The 13,387-nt window shown below is 45.4% G+C and overlaps 1 protein-coding gene across 1 annotated transcript in view; it reads left to right on the top strand.

Annotated features, from left to right (window-relative positions):
* Positions 1 to 7,695, top strand: part of LOC141148183 (uncharacterized) — a 31,548-nt gene extending 23,853 nt beyond the window's left edge. The window contains exon 4 of the mRNA XM_073635380.1: positions 4,168 to 7,695. Within this exon, the coding sequence (XP_073491481.1) occupies positions 4,168 to 4,580 (413 nt within the window). The 3' untranslated portion in view covers positions 4,581 to 7,695. The remainder of the gene's footprint in view (positions 1 to 4,167) is intronic.
* The last annotated feature ends 5,692 nt before the right edge of the window (positions 7,696 to 13,387 follow it).

Genomic DNA, 13,387 nt, shown 5'->3' with positions numbered 1-13,387 from the left:
AGGCTGGTCCTTAAGTGGTTAACATGTTAAGCAAGAACACATTCCATGTGCAATAAAGAAAAAGTAATCATGACAAATGCATGTCAAAGCAAGGTCGAATACAAGCGCTATGCATAATTTATTTGTATTATTTCCTACGATTGTCGGCTCCATCTGATGGCCTAAACCACTTTCTACCAGAGTTGTTTTTGCACCCATGTTCAAAGGCACAATATAGGCCTAAAGATTATTAAACTCCCCAAACATAGATTTTCTTAAAGCAGAGACCCTGAAGAATATAATGTTGTTAGTTGCAAATTTTTTGATGTCGCAGTCCTCTGGGTCACTAAGGGTCACATGATCCTCAACCATCTCCTCCTAGCCACGTACAACTCCATGGGTTTCTGGGGACTAAATACGATCCCTTGAAGACTGCTGCTGATGCTGAGTGTTATCCTTCACCTCTATGCTGACACAATCCTCCTCCTCCTCTTCTTCTTCCTGTGTGATCGGCAGCCTGCAGGAATACTAGTATTTGGATAAAGGGGGCCTTGAGAGGTAAGGAAGTCCTTCTCTTCCTCCTGCTGTTCTGCCTCAAGTGCCTTGTCCATTATTCCGCGAAGTGTGTGCTCCAACAGGTGGACAAGGGGGACAGTATCACTGATGCATGCACTGTCACTGCTCACCATCTTCGTGGCCTCCTCAAATGGTGACTAAACAGTGCATGCATCCCTGATCAGTAGCCACTGGCGTGGTGAAAAAAAGCCAAGCGCCCCTGACCCTGTCCTGGTGCCACTGATCAGGATGCATTGATTGAGACACTGATCAGACTACACTGATGGGGACACTGATCAGACTACACTCATGGGGACACCTATCAGACTACACTGATGGGGACACTGATCAGACTACACTGATGGGGACACCTATCAGACTACACTGATGGGGACACCGATCAGACTACACTGATGGGGACACTCATCAGACTACACTGATGGGGACACTCATCAGACTACACTGATGGGGACACTGATCAGGCTACACTGATGGGGACACTGATGGGGACACTGATCAGACTACACTGATGGGAACACCGATCAGACTACACTGATGGGGACACCGATCAGACTACACTGATGGGGACACTGATCAGGCTTCACTGATGGGGACACTGATCAGGCTACACTGATGGGGACACCTATCAGACTACACTGATGGGGACACCGATCAGACTACACTGATGGGGACACCGATCAGACTACACTGATGGGGACACCGATCAGACTACACTGATGGGGACACTGATCAGACTACACTGATGGGGACACTGATCAGACTACACTGATGGGGACACTGATCAGACTACACTGATGGGGACACCGATCAGACTACACTGATGGGGACACTGATCAGACTACACTGATGGGGACACTGATCAGACTACACTGATGGGGACACCTATCAGACTACACTGATGGGGACACCTATCAGACTACACTGATGGGGACACCGATCAGACTACACTGATGGGGACACCTATCAGACTACACTGATGGGGACACCTATCAGACTACACTGATGGGGACACCTATCAGACTACACTGATGGGGACACCTATCAGACTACACTGATGGGGACACCGATCAGACTACACTGATGGGGACACCGATCAGACTACACTGATGGGGACACCGATCAGACTACACTGATGGGGACACCGATCAGACTACACTGATGGGGACACCGATCAGACTACACTGATGGGGACACCGATCAGACTACACTGATGGGGACACTGATCAGGCTGCACTGATGGGGACACTGATTAGGCTACACTGATGGGGACACTGATCAGACTACACTGATGGGGACACCTATCAGACTACACTGATGGGGACACTGATCAGGCTACACTGATGGGGACACTGATCAGGCTACACTGATGGGGACACCTATCAGACAACACTGATGGGGACACCTATCAGACTACACTGATGGGGACACCGATCAGACTACACTGATGGGGACACTGATTAGGCTACATTGTTGGGGACACCTATCAGACTACACTGATGAGGACACTGATCAGACTACACTGATGGGGACACTGATCAGACTACACTGATGGGGACACTGATCAGGCTGCACTGCTGGGGACACTGATTAGGCTACACTGATGGGGACACTGATCAGACTACACTGATGGGGACACTGATCAGGCTACACTGATGGGGACACTGATCAGGCTACACTGATGGGGACACCTATCAGACTACACTGATGGGGACACCTATCAGACTACACTGATGGGGACACCTATCAGACTACACTGATGGGGACACCAATCAGACTACACTGATGGGGACACTGATTAGGCTACATTGTTGGGGACACCTATCAGACTACACTGATGGGGACACTGATCAGACTACACTGATGGGGACACTGATCAGGCTACATTGATGGGGACACCTATCAGACTACACTGATGGGGACACTGATCAGACTACACTGATGGGGACACCTATCAGACTACACTGATGGGGACACTGATCAGACTACACTGATGGGGACACTGATCAGACTACACTGATGGGGACACTGATCAGACTACACTGATGGGGACACTGATCAGACTACACTGATGGGGACACTGATCAGGCTACACTGATGGAGACACTGATCAGACTACACTGATGGGGACACTGATCAGACTACACTGATGGGGACACTGATCAGACTACACTGATGGGGACACTGATCAGGCTACACTGATGGAGACACTGATCAGACTACACTGATGGGGACACTGATCAGGTTACACTGATGGGGACACTGATCAGACTACACTGATGGGGACACTGATCAGACTACACTGATGGGGACACTGATCAGACTACACTGATGGGGATACCTATCAGACTACACTGATGGGGACACTGATCAGGCTACACTGATGGGGACACCTATCAGGCTACACTGATGGGGACACTGATCAGACTACACTGATGGGGACACTGATCAGGCTGCACTGATGGGGACACTGATTAGGCTACACTGATGGGGATACTGATCAGACTACACTGATGGGGACACTGATCAGGCTACACTGATGGGGACACTGATCAGGCTACACTGATGGGGACACCTATCAGACTACACTGATGGGGACACTGATCAGACTACACTGATGGAGACACTGATCAGACTACACTGATGGGGACACTGATCAGACTACACTGATGGGGACACTGATCAGGCTACACTGATGGGGACACTGATCAGGCTACACTGATGGGGACACTGATCAGGCTACACTGATGGGGACACTGATCAGGCTACACTGATGGGGACACTGATCAGACTACACTGATGGGGACACTGATTAGGCTACACTGATGGGGACACTGATCAGACTACACTGATGGGGACACTGATTAGGCTACACTGATGGGGACACCTATCAGACTACACTGATGGGGACACTGATCAGGCTGCATTGCTGGGCACAGATAAGGCTGCATTTGATGGGCACTGAGGAGTGAGCAGCCCCACTTTGCACAATCAACACAGATGGCCTGAGGACATTGTGTGTATATGTGAGTGTATATATATAGATATATATATATATATCTATATATATATCTATATATACACACACACACAAACACTTTTTTTATATTTTAGGTGGGGGCGGGAATCTTGGGTGACTTGCCACACTTTTTTTCCCAGGACTTGACACCTACCAGGAACCAACCACCATGAGCAGGCGGATTGGTACCCTTAGCAGTGCTGTAAAAGTGATCAGCCAATCGCTGGCTGAAATAAAAAAAAGCTGCAGTCATGATTATGGTATGACCATTTGCTGACAGGACAATTTTATGCATACGTTGTTCAGCAAGTGGTTCAAATCATTGTCCACCATTTATAAATAGCACTGGTAGACAAATGGTTATTGCAAAATTTTCCTGATTCGCTCTATGGTGTTTGAATGAGGAGTACTCAAACTGCCAAGAAAATAGCCTAATAACATTCTATGTTGCCCTCATTTGCACAGAAGGAATGTAATGTAACATGGGCCCAGTAATACACAACCACCCCTAGGCATAGGCCTGCCATGCCTTATTAGAAATGTTCCTTTGGCTACCGAGAATTTTTTGAGATGCTCACTGTGTTCCTCTTCTTCAGGTATCGTTCCCATCATTGTCCTCACCTTCAAAACCAAAGGAGATTACCTGGAAATTGAGAAAAGATTCAGACTAATGGGTGCGGAGACGGTGATCGCCATTGAGAATTACACACCGGAGAGCCACATAAAGACTCTGGGAAGAACCACCGACATCCTGATGGTGATAGACAGCGCCTTGAGGAACGTCAGATTCCGCCTGGAACAGCCAAGAAACCCGAAAAGAGAACGGATAGAGAGGAAGAAATTTATGTACAACTACATCTATCAGATCGAACTTCATCGTGAGAGAGAAAAACCTGAGAGAGAAAAACCTGAGAGAGAAAAACATGAGAGAGAAAGAATGAGGGTACAGCTACAACAAATACAGCATTTACAGGAAAGCCAGCGGAGAAGTGATTGTGCAATTTTATAACATGCCGGCCTTATTACTCACATTATGAGTTAAAGGAATGTTTGAAAATTGCTCCATCTTTAAACCAAAAAACAATCTGCAGATAAAAAGTTCAGGCACACAGGGTTGCTTATACCTGCATCAGCCTTGAAAAGTGCCCCAATAAGTTTGGATCCCAACCCGTTCTGACTAGCAAAGCTCCGACACTTCTTCATAGTGTTAAAGTTCTCCCGTGCCTTCCTGCCTCTAATGCCCCATCCACACAATCAGACATTCCGACAACAAAATCCATGGATTTATTTTCGACGGACGTTGGCTCAAACTTGTCTTGCACACACACGGTCACACAAATGTCGGAAATTCCGAAGGTCAAGAACGCGGTGACGTACAACACGTACGACGAGCCGAGAAAAATGAAGCTCAATAGCCAGTGAGGCTCTTCTGCTTCATTCCGAGCATGCGTGGAATTTTGTGCGTCGGAATTGGGTACACACGGCCGGAATTTCCGACAACAAAGTTTGTTGTCGGTAAATTTGAGAACCTGCTCTCAAACATTTGTTGGTGGAAAGTCCGACAGCAAATGTTCGATGGAGCCTACACACAGTCGGACTTTCCGACAACAGGCTCACATCGAACATTTGTTATCGGAAAGTCCGACCGTGTGTACGCGGCATAACACATTTGTATTAGTCATTTTGGTAGCCCATCATAATCATTGGCCAATAAAATGTGGGGAAAGATCTTCTAGACGTGTCACTGCTTTGTCTACCAGAACGGCCTGGAATTGGCCACATCTGCAGACTTTTTTAGATGTTTAGTAAATAACCCCCCAATGTGTTTTAGTTTAGGTCTCCAATTTTAGTAAATCCCCCCCCCCCATGTGAGTTCATGCGATTCCCTAGCCTGTGAGCCTCCTCTGCTCTGTGACATTAGTGATCAATGTACCGTGGATGAAATACAAATATTTTCTTTACACTGTTTATCCTGTTGAGCCGGTCTTGTAACTTTTACACTTGCCATGCCATTTACCCAGAGATAGTATCCCTACTTACATCCTGCAGTTGCTATCGAAATCCCAGTGCCTGAAATATGTTAGGATGACAGGCATGTCTAGTGTAATAGATGGGGAGGGGTGAGGGGGACGGTGATATCAGGGCTAGAATTAGAAGGTACAAAGCGAAGGGACACAAGATAAACACTTTGAAAACCAGCACACAGACATCAGGTGAACTTGTTTACTCCTTTAGCTCTTTTCCCTTGTAACATGCTTTCTCTACCACTGCATTTGACAACTCTGTCCTCCATCCTAAAACTATCTCTCCTTCACCCCTCTTCTCCCCCCACAGCATATATATATCACCCTCACTTCTGTCCTGTCCTTATTACTGCACCCACCAACTCCTGCTAATTCTAAATCCACATACACTAAAAATCTCTAAGACCCTGGGGCATGTCCCTTCATATAAGTAACACGTAGAGGAACTGCACTTAGGATGGGCCTATATGGTAAAAGAACAGGTTGCTGCCTCCCCTATATAGAGCACTCCCAAAGGGTACTCTGCTACCATGAATAAACTAAAAGAAGATGGGGTAATTGGCGCTACCTAGGAACCCTAAGTGCTATTGTATATTAGGGAACACCACAATAAGTAGTTATATGGTACAGTTTTAGAATCGCACACCAATGCTCATATCATCACAGTCAGTAAGTAGGAGAAATATCCCAGTGACTGGTATGGAGTGAGTAAGAGGAATTCTAGGATCCCTAACCAAAATAAGGTATTAAATAAAAATTGGTATGGAATGGATGAAAAAAATAGTGTTCATGGGCTGCCTATGCGGGCACAGTCTGTTGACCGAGATGTCCCACTATGTATATGTTAATATACACTGTGCCAGCTATATAGAAGAAGTCACAAATCAGATGCAATCAGTCAACCAATTGGGTACACTGTAGATCATATCAGCCAAGCGGGTGCATTATAAATCATACATTAAGACTGGACCCAGCATGTGCTACAGTAAATAGATCAAAGTGATATATATTTTATATTAGTCCCATAGGCTTATATCTGCATCAACCACATCCACATGTCTACATAGATCAAGCATAAAGTGTAAACCATATGGGTGCACTATAGCTCATAAATTGAAGCCTAGACCCAGCACGTGATACAGTGATTAAATCAGAATGGTATACAATAGTCCCATAAGCTTATATCTGCATCAGGTCAGGGGCTCCCAGGGGTGACTTTAGTGCTCAAGATGTTTCCAGGTGACTTCTGTGCTCCCCCTTCTGATTTCCTACTCACCGTCTCCTGGTACCCCTGCAGGGGTAATGGGCATGTAGTGCTTTAAATGGAGATCGTTGCTCCCTGTTGTTTGCGGTGGATGCCTCGGGTGTATCCTGGCTGGTGGAAGATGCTGCAGTGTCCTCATACACAATGCAAAGCCTGTGTGCAGAGCTGAAAAAGATCCGTGGTGCTCAGTACACATGTACTGAGCACTGAGCACACTGAGTACACATGTACTGAGCACCACGGGGCACCGGGCATTGCAACTGTGGGCGCCGGGCTGTGGCTTCACAGCCTGGCACCCACTGCGCATGCGCGAGTGGCGCCGCGCGCCGTGATTGGCCGCTCAGTCACCTGGGACCTGTAATGGGTCCCAGATGATTGACAGGAGGGAGGGAGCAGAGCTGAGCCCTTCCTGTGCCGAGGGGGAAGTGAGGTCACCAGCCGAGGCACTGGAAGAGGCAGACTACGAGGGACCCCCTAGCAACAGGCATTTAGAGGTAAGTAAAAAAAATATATATATCCAAATTTTTTTTGTATTTTTTTTTAGGATTTTTAACCACTTCAGCCCCGGACCATTATGCTGCCTAAGGACCAGAGGACTTTTTCCAATTTGGCACTGCGTCGCTTTAACTGCTAATTGCGCGGTCATGCAATGCTGTACCCAAACAAAATTTGCGTCCTTTTCTTCCCACATATAGAGCTTTCTTTTGATGGTATTTGATCACCTCTGCCGTTTTTATTTTTTACGCTATAAATGGAAAAAGACCGAAGATTTTGAAAAAAAATGATATTTTCTTCTGTTTGTTATAAAAAAAATCCAATAAACTCAATTTTAGTAATACATTTAGGCCAAAATGTATTCGGCCACATGTTTTTGGTAAAAAAAAAGTCAATAAGCATATATTTATTGGTTTGCGCAAAAGTTATAGCGTCTACAAACTAGGGTACATTTTCTGGAATTTACACAGTTTCTAGTTTATGACTGCCTATGTCATTTCTTGAGGTGCTAAAATGGCAGGGCAGTACAAAACCCCCCCAAATGACCCCATTTTGGAAAGTAGACACCCCAAGGAAATTGCTGAGAGGCATATTGAACCCATTGAATATTTATTTTTTTTGTCCCAAGTGATTGAATAATGAAAAAAAAAAAAAAATATTTACAAAAAGTGTCACTAAATGATATATTGCTCACACAGGCCATGGGCATATGTGGAATTGCACCCCAAAAGACATTCAGCTGCTTCTCCTGAGTACGGGGATACCACATGTGTGGGACTTTTTGGGAGCCTAGCCGCGTACGGGCCCCGAAAACCAAGCACCGCCTTCAGGATTTCTAAGGGCGTAAATTTTTGATTTCATTCCTCAATACCTATCACAGTTTTGAAGGCCATAAAATGCCCAGATGGCACAACCCCCCCCCCCCCCAAATGACCCCATTTTGGAAAGTAGACACCCCAAACTATTTGCTGAGAGGCATGTTGAGTCCATGTAATATTTTATATTTTGACACAAGTTGCGGGAAAGTGACAATTTTTTTTTTTGCACAAAGTTGTCACTAAATGATATATTGCTCACACAGGCCATGGGCATATGTGGAATTGCACCCCAAAATACATTCAGCTGCTTCTCCTGAGTACGGGGATACCACATGTGTGGGACTTTTTGGGAGCCTAGCGGCGTACGGGGCCCCGAAAACCAATCACCGCCTTCAGGATTTCTAAGGGCGTAAATTTTTGATTTCACTCTTCACTGCCTATCACAGTTTCAGAGGCCATGGAATGCCCAGGTGGCACAAACCCCCCCCAAATGACCCCATTTTGGAAAGTAGACACCCCAAGCTATTTGCTGAGAGGCATGGTGAGTATTTTGCAGCTCTCATTTGTTTTTGAAAATGAAGAAAGACAAGAAAAAACTTTTTTTTTTCTTTTTTCAATTTTCAAAACTTTGTGACAAAAAGTGAGGTCTGCAAAATACTCACTATACCTCTCAGCAAATAGCTTGGGGTGTCTACTTTCCAAAATGGGGTCATTTGCGGGGGGGGGGGTTTGTGCCACCTGGGCATTCCATGGCCTCCGAAACTGTGATAGGCAGTGAAGAGTGAAATCAAAAATTTATGCCCTTAGAAAGCCTGAAGGCGGTGCTTGGTTTTCGGGGTCCCGTACGCGGCTAGGCTCCCAAAAAGTCTCACACACGTGGTATTCCCGTACTCAGGAGAAGCAACAGAATGTATTTTGGGGTGTCATTTCACATATTCCCATGGCATGTTTGAGCAATATATCATTTAGTGACAACTTTGTGCAAAAAAAAAAAAAAATTGTCTCTTTCCCACAACTTGTGTCACAATATAAAATATTCCATGGACTCGACATGACTCTCAGCAAATAGCTTGGGGTGTCTACTTTCCAAAATGGGGTCATCTGGGGGTGTTTTGAACTGTCCTGGCATTTTATGCACAACATTTAGAAGCTTATGTCACACATCACCCACTCTTCTAACCACTTGAAGACAAAGCCCTTTCTGACACTTTTTGTTTACATGAAAAAATTATTTTTTTTTGCAAGAAAATTACTTTGAACCCCCAAACATTATATATTTTTTTTAAAGCAAATGCCCTACAGATTAAAATGGTGGGTGTTTTTATTTTTTTTTTCACACAGTATTTGCGCAGCGATTTTTCAAACGCATTTTTTGGGGAAAAACACACTTTTTTAAATTTTAATGCACTAAAACACACTATATTGCCCAAATGTTTGATGAAATAAAAAAGATGATCTTAGGCCGAGTACATGGATACCAAACATGACATGCTTTAAAATTGCGCACAAACGTGCAGTGGCGACAAACTAAATACATTTTTAAAAGCCTTTAAAAGCCTTTACAGGTTACCACTTTAGATTTACAGAGGAGGTCTACTGCTAAAATTACTGCCCTCGATCTGACCTTCGCGGTGATACCTCACATGCATGGGGCAATTGCTGTTTACATTTGACGCCAGACCGACGCTTGCGTTCGCCTTTGCGCGAGAGCAGGGGGGGACAGGGGTGCTTTTTTTTTTTTCGTTATTATTTTTTTGCTTTTTTATCTTATTTTAAACTGTTCCTTTCATATATTTTTTTAATCATTTTTATTGTTATCTCAGACTCTGATCTCTGATCAGCTCTATGGTCAGCTGGCTGAATCACCGGCTGCATTCTCAGGTTCCCTGTTGAGACAGGAGAGCCAGAGAAAAACACGGAAGACGGTGGGGGAGGGGGGCATTCCCTCCTACTGCTTGTAAAAGCAGTCTAGAGGCTAATTAGCCGCTAGGATTGCTTTTACATGAAAGCCGACCGCTGGCTGAAAAGAATGATACCAAGATGATACCTAAACCTGCAGGCATCATTCTGGTATAACCACTCAAAGTCGTGAATGGCGTACCTGAAGACAAAAAAATGGTTAACAATAAAACACAGTAAATGGTAAAGTATAAAAAATTGCATACCTGAAAAGCAAACATGATAAAACATAATAACAATAAAACATTGCAGAATAGAATATAGTAAAAAAGAGCAGAACAATAAAACGACAACTATTTTTTTTTATTTTATATATTTGTTTTTTTTTACACTTTTTTTTGTAACTAACTTTTTTGTAACTAACTTATAACTGTAACCGGTTCCAGGTTCGGGTCTCTCAAAATGCGATGGCATCTTGGGAGACCCTGTGAAAGTGTGCCTAGTCTGTGCAATGCTGTACCCTACGCTAATACTCAACTAGTGAATGGTAGCGTTCAAAACATTCACCAATGCAAAGACCAGGATTGTCAGGACAGGAGGGACAATAATAGCGGGTGTCACGCCTATATCCGCGCTTGCTGCAGACACGACATCTTTTTTGGGGGGGGTTCGCTGGGTAGGGGTACTCGGGAGGACATAAAAATGCCTCTCACTATGGGCACGACGGGCCTGTTTGTCTTCTTCTTGGTGTCAGCGGGACACTACTTGTGCTTGCCACCTCACCAGCTTGAACTGCACTTATGGGACTCGCCACGTCACCAAGTGTTACTGCAGTGCTGGTTTGACTACGACCGGGGTGTACTAGGCCGCTGGTGCTTGCCAGTTCACCAAAACGCTACTAAAAAAACTGTTAGCGACCGCAGGGATCAGGCCTGACTCTGCAAATGCTGCAGTTATGTGTTTTGTGTTTTGTAAGTGACAGTGATCGATCGATACTGCACTTGGGTGGGCTGGGCGGAGGGGCAAAACGCAGGTGCTAGCAGGTATCTGGGCTGATCCCGCTAACACTGCGTTTTTGGGAACCCTAAACTGCTGGGGACGCTAGTATAGATCTGATCGGATCAGATATTGATCCGATCAGATACTATACCACTAAGGGAGGTGTACGGTGCGTGCGTGGGTGTTAGCGGTACTGGCGCTAACCTGACGCTGTTTGGGGCTGGTGCTTGCCAGTTCACCAAAATGCTACCAAAAAAACTGTTAGCGATCGCAGGGATCAGGCCTGACTCTGCGAACACTGCAGTTATGCGTTTAGTGTTTTGTAAGTGACAGTGATCGATCGATACTGCACTTGGGTGGGCTGGGCTGGGCCGGGCGGAGGGGCTAAACGCAGGTGCTAGCAGGTATCTGGGCTGGTCCTGCTAACGCAGCGTTTTTGGGAACCCTAAACTGCTGGGGACGCTAGTATAGATCTGATCAGATCAGATATTGATCCGTACAGATACTATACTACTAAGGGAGGTGTACGGTGTGTGCGTGGGTGTTAGCGGTACTGGCGCTAATCTGACGCTGCCTGGGGCGACGCATATCACCGCCGGGCGATCAGGGGGCTAAACCTTTATTCGGTAATAAACGGCGGGTGCCCTGACACTATAAAAAATAAACGAACTAACCAGCGTCACCCGTAACGGTTATACGGTGATCAGTGGTGAAAGGGTTAACTAGGGGGCAATCAAGGGGTTAAAACATTTATTAGGTAGTATATGGGGGTCCCTTTCGCTATAAAACGCTGACGGCGAACCTAAATATTTACTTCCCTAACTAGCGTCGCCAGTGACACTAATACAGCGATCAGAAAAATGATCGCTTGGTGACACTGGCGATGGGGTGATCAAGGGGTTAAAACTTTATTAGGGGGGTTAGGGGGTTACCCTAGACCTAAAAGGGGCTAACCCTAACTGCCCTAACATAGTAACTGTCACAAACTGACACCATGCAGTAATCAGAAAAAAAAAAACTGCTTGGTGTCAGTGTGACGGGGGGGGGGGAGGGGGGATTAGGGGGCGATCGGGGGGGGATCGGGGGGTAAAGGGGGGTGTTTTGTGTGCCTGGCATGTTCTACTGTGTGTGTGTTTTACACTCACATTGAAGTCTTCTCTCCTCGGCGCCGGAACGGAAAATACCGAGCCGAAGAGAGATGACATAATTTCCTTTGCTGCTGTTTAGCATACAGCAGCAAAGGAATGATTTGATTTGCCGGCGGCGATCGCGAGGGGGGGGCACGAACGGATGGCCTCCCCCTCATCTCTGATCGCTGCTGGTTAGAAGCGGACCGCCTCGGGCACCGGGGGGGGTCCAATCGGACCCCCCGCCCGCGGGAGGCAGATCACGTATATGTACGTGATTCTGCCTGCCCATGCCATTCTGCCGATGTACATCGGCGTGAGGCGGTCCTTAAGTGGTTAATGTAGTTTTTTTTTTTTGGGTGGAACAACACTTTAAATATTCACACCAAAGAATAAAGATTAGATTTGCTCGGCGAGACTTTTGCAGTTTTTTATCATTGTCTCAATGGGCTAATCTCACAGGCCTGTGGGGATTGTAAGGTACATCTTATGCAGACTTATCGAGGGTCTAAAAATATCCCTAGACAATCTACATTTGCCAACAGAATGGCGGCTCGTCCCGGATTGATCACAATACGTCCGGTGATTTTGATTTATGTTTATTTTTCTCTTGCCGCAAATTATTTAGAGATCGATTCCTTTTAAGGGACCTGTAATTAGTTTTTTTAGACCTCGATAGATAAGCCCTGGGTGGGCTTCAAGAAACTGTTCTGAGAAACAGTAAGATAAGCCCTGGGTGGGCAGAAAATTGCTCTGAGAAGCAATAAAAAAACATGGGTGGGTTTTAAGGACTTTAAGGAGAAGTCCATAGAAAAAGACTGCAGCCATTGTTTCGGGCAAACAGTGAGATAAGCTCCGGTAGAGCTTAATGAGTTATACAGTACTGTAATTATAAGAAAAAGTCTGATGAGGCGTGCCGGACAAAACCCAATCTTTTTGCTTTATCTTCCTGTTGCGTAGCTAGCTGTCATAAGATGATTTGTAATCTGTGTAATGTTTGTCTGTGTGGAATTTGTCGGGTGTTATAAGGTAAGATGACACCTTTTCCACTGCACCGTTTATTTTTTAATGATTTATATATGAATGCTTTGACTCTAAAGTTTAAGATATAACTTGTATCGTATTGTAATCGACAGAATGATTCTGGTATTGTTTCAGTGAGTAAAAATATTTTCTTTTCCTTGCAGTAA

This window comes from Aquarana catesbeiana, linkage group LG06 (assembly GCF_042186555.1).
Source record: "Aquarana catesbeiana isolate 2022-GZ linkage group LG06, ASM4218655v1, whole genome shotgun sequence".
Classification (NCBI taxonomy): domain Eukaryota; kingdom Metazoa; phylum Chordata; class Amphibia; order Anura; family Ranidae; genus Aquarana; species Aquarana catesbeiana.
This window is presented reverse-complemented; position numbering and strand designations above follow the sequence as displayed.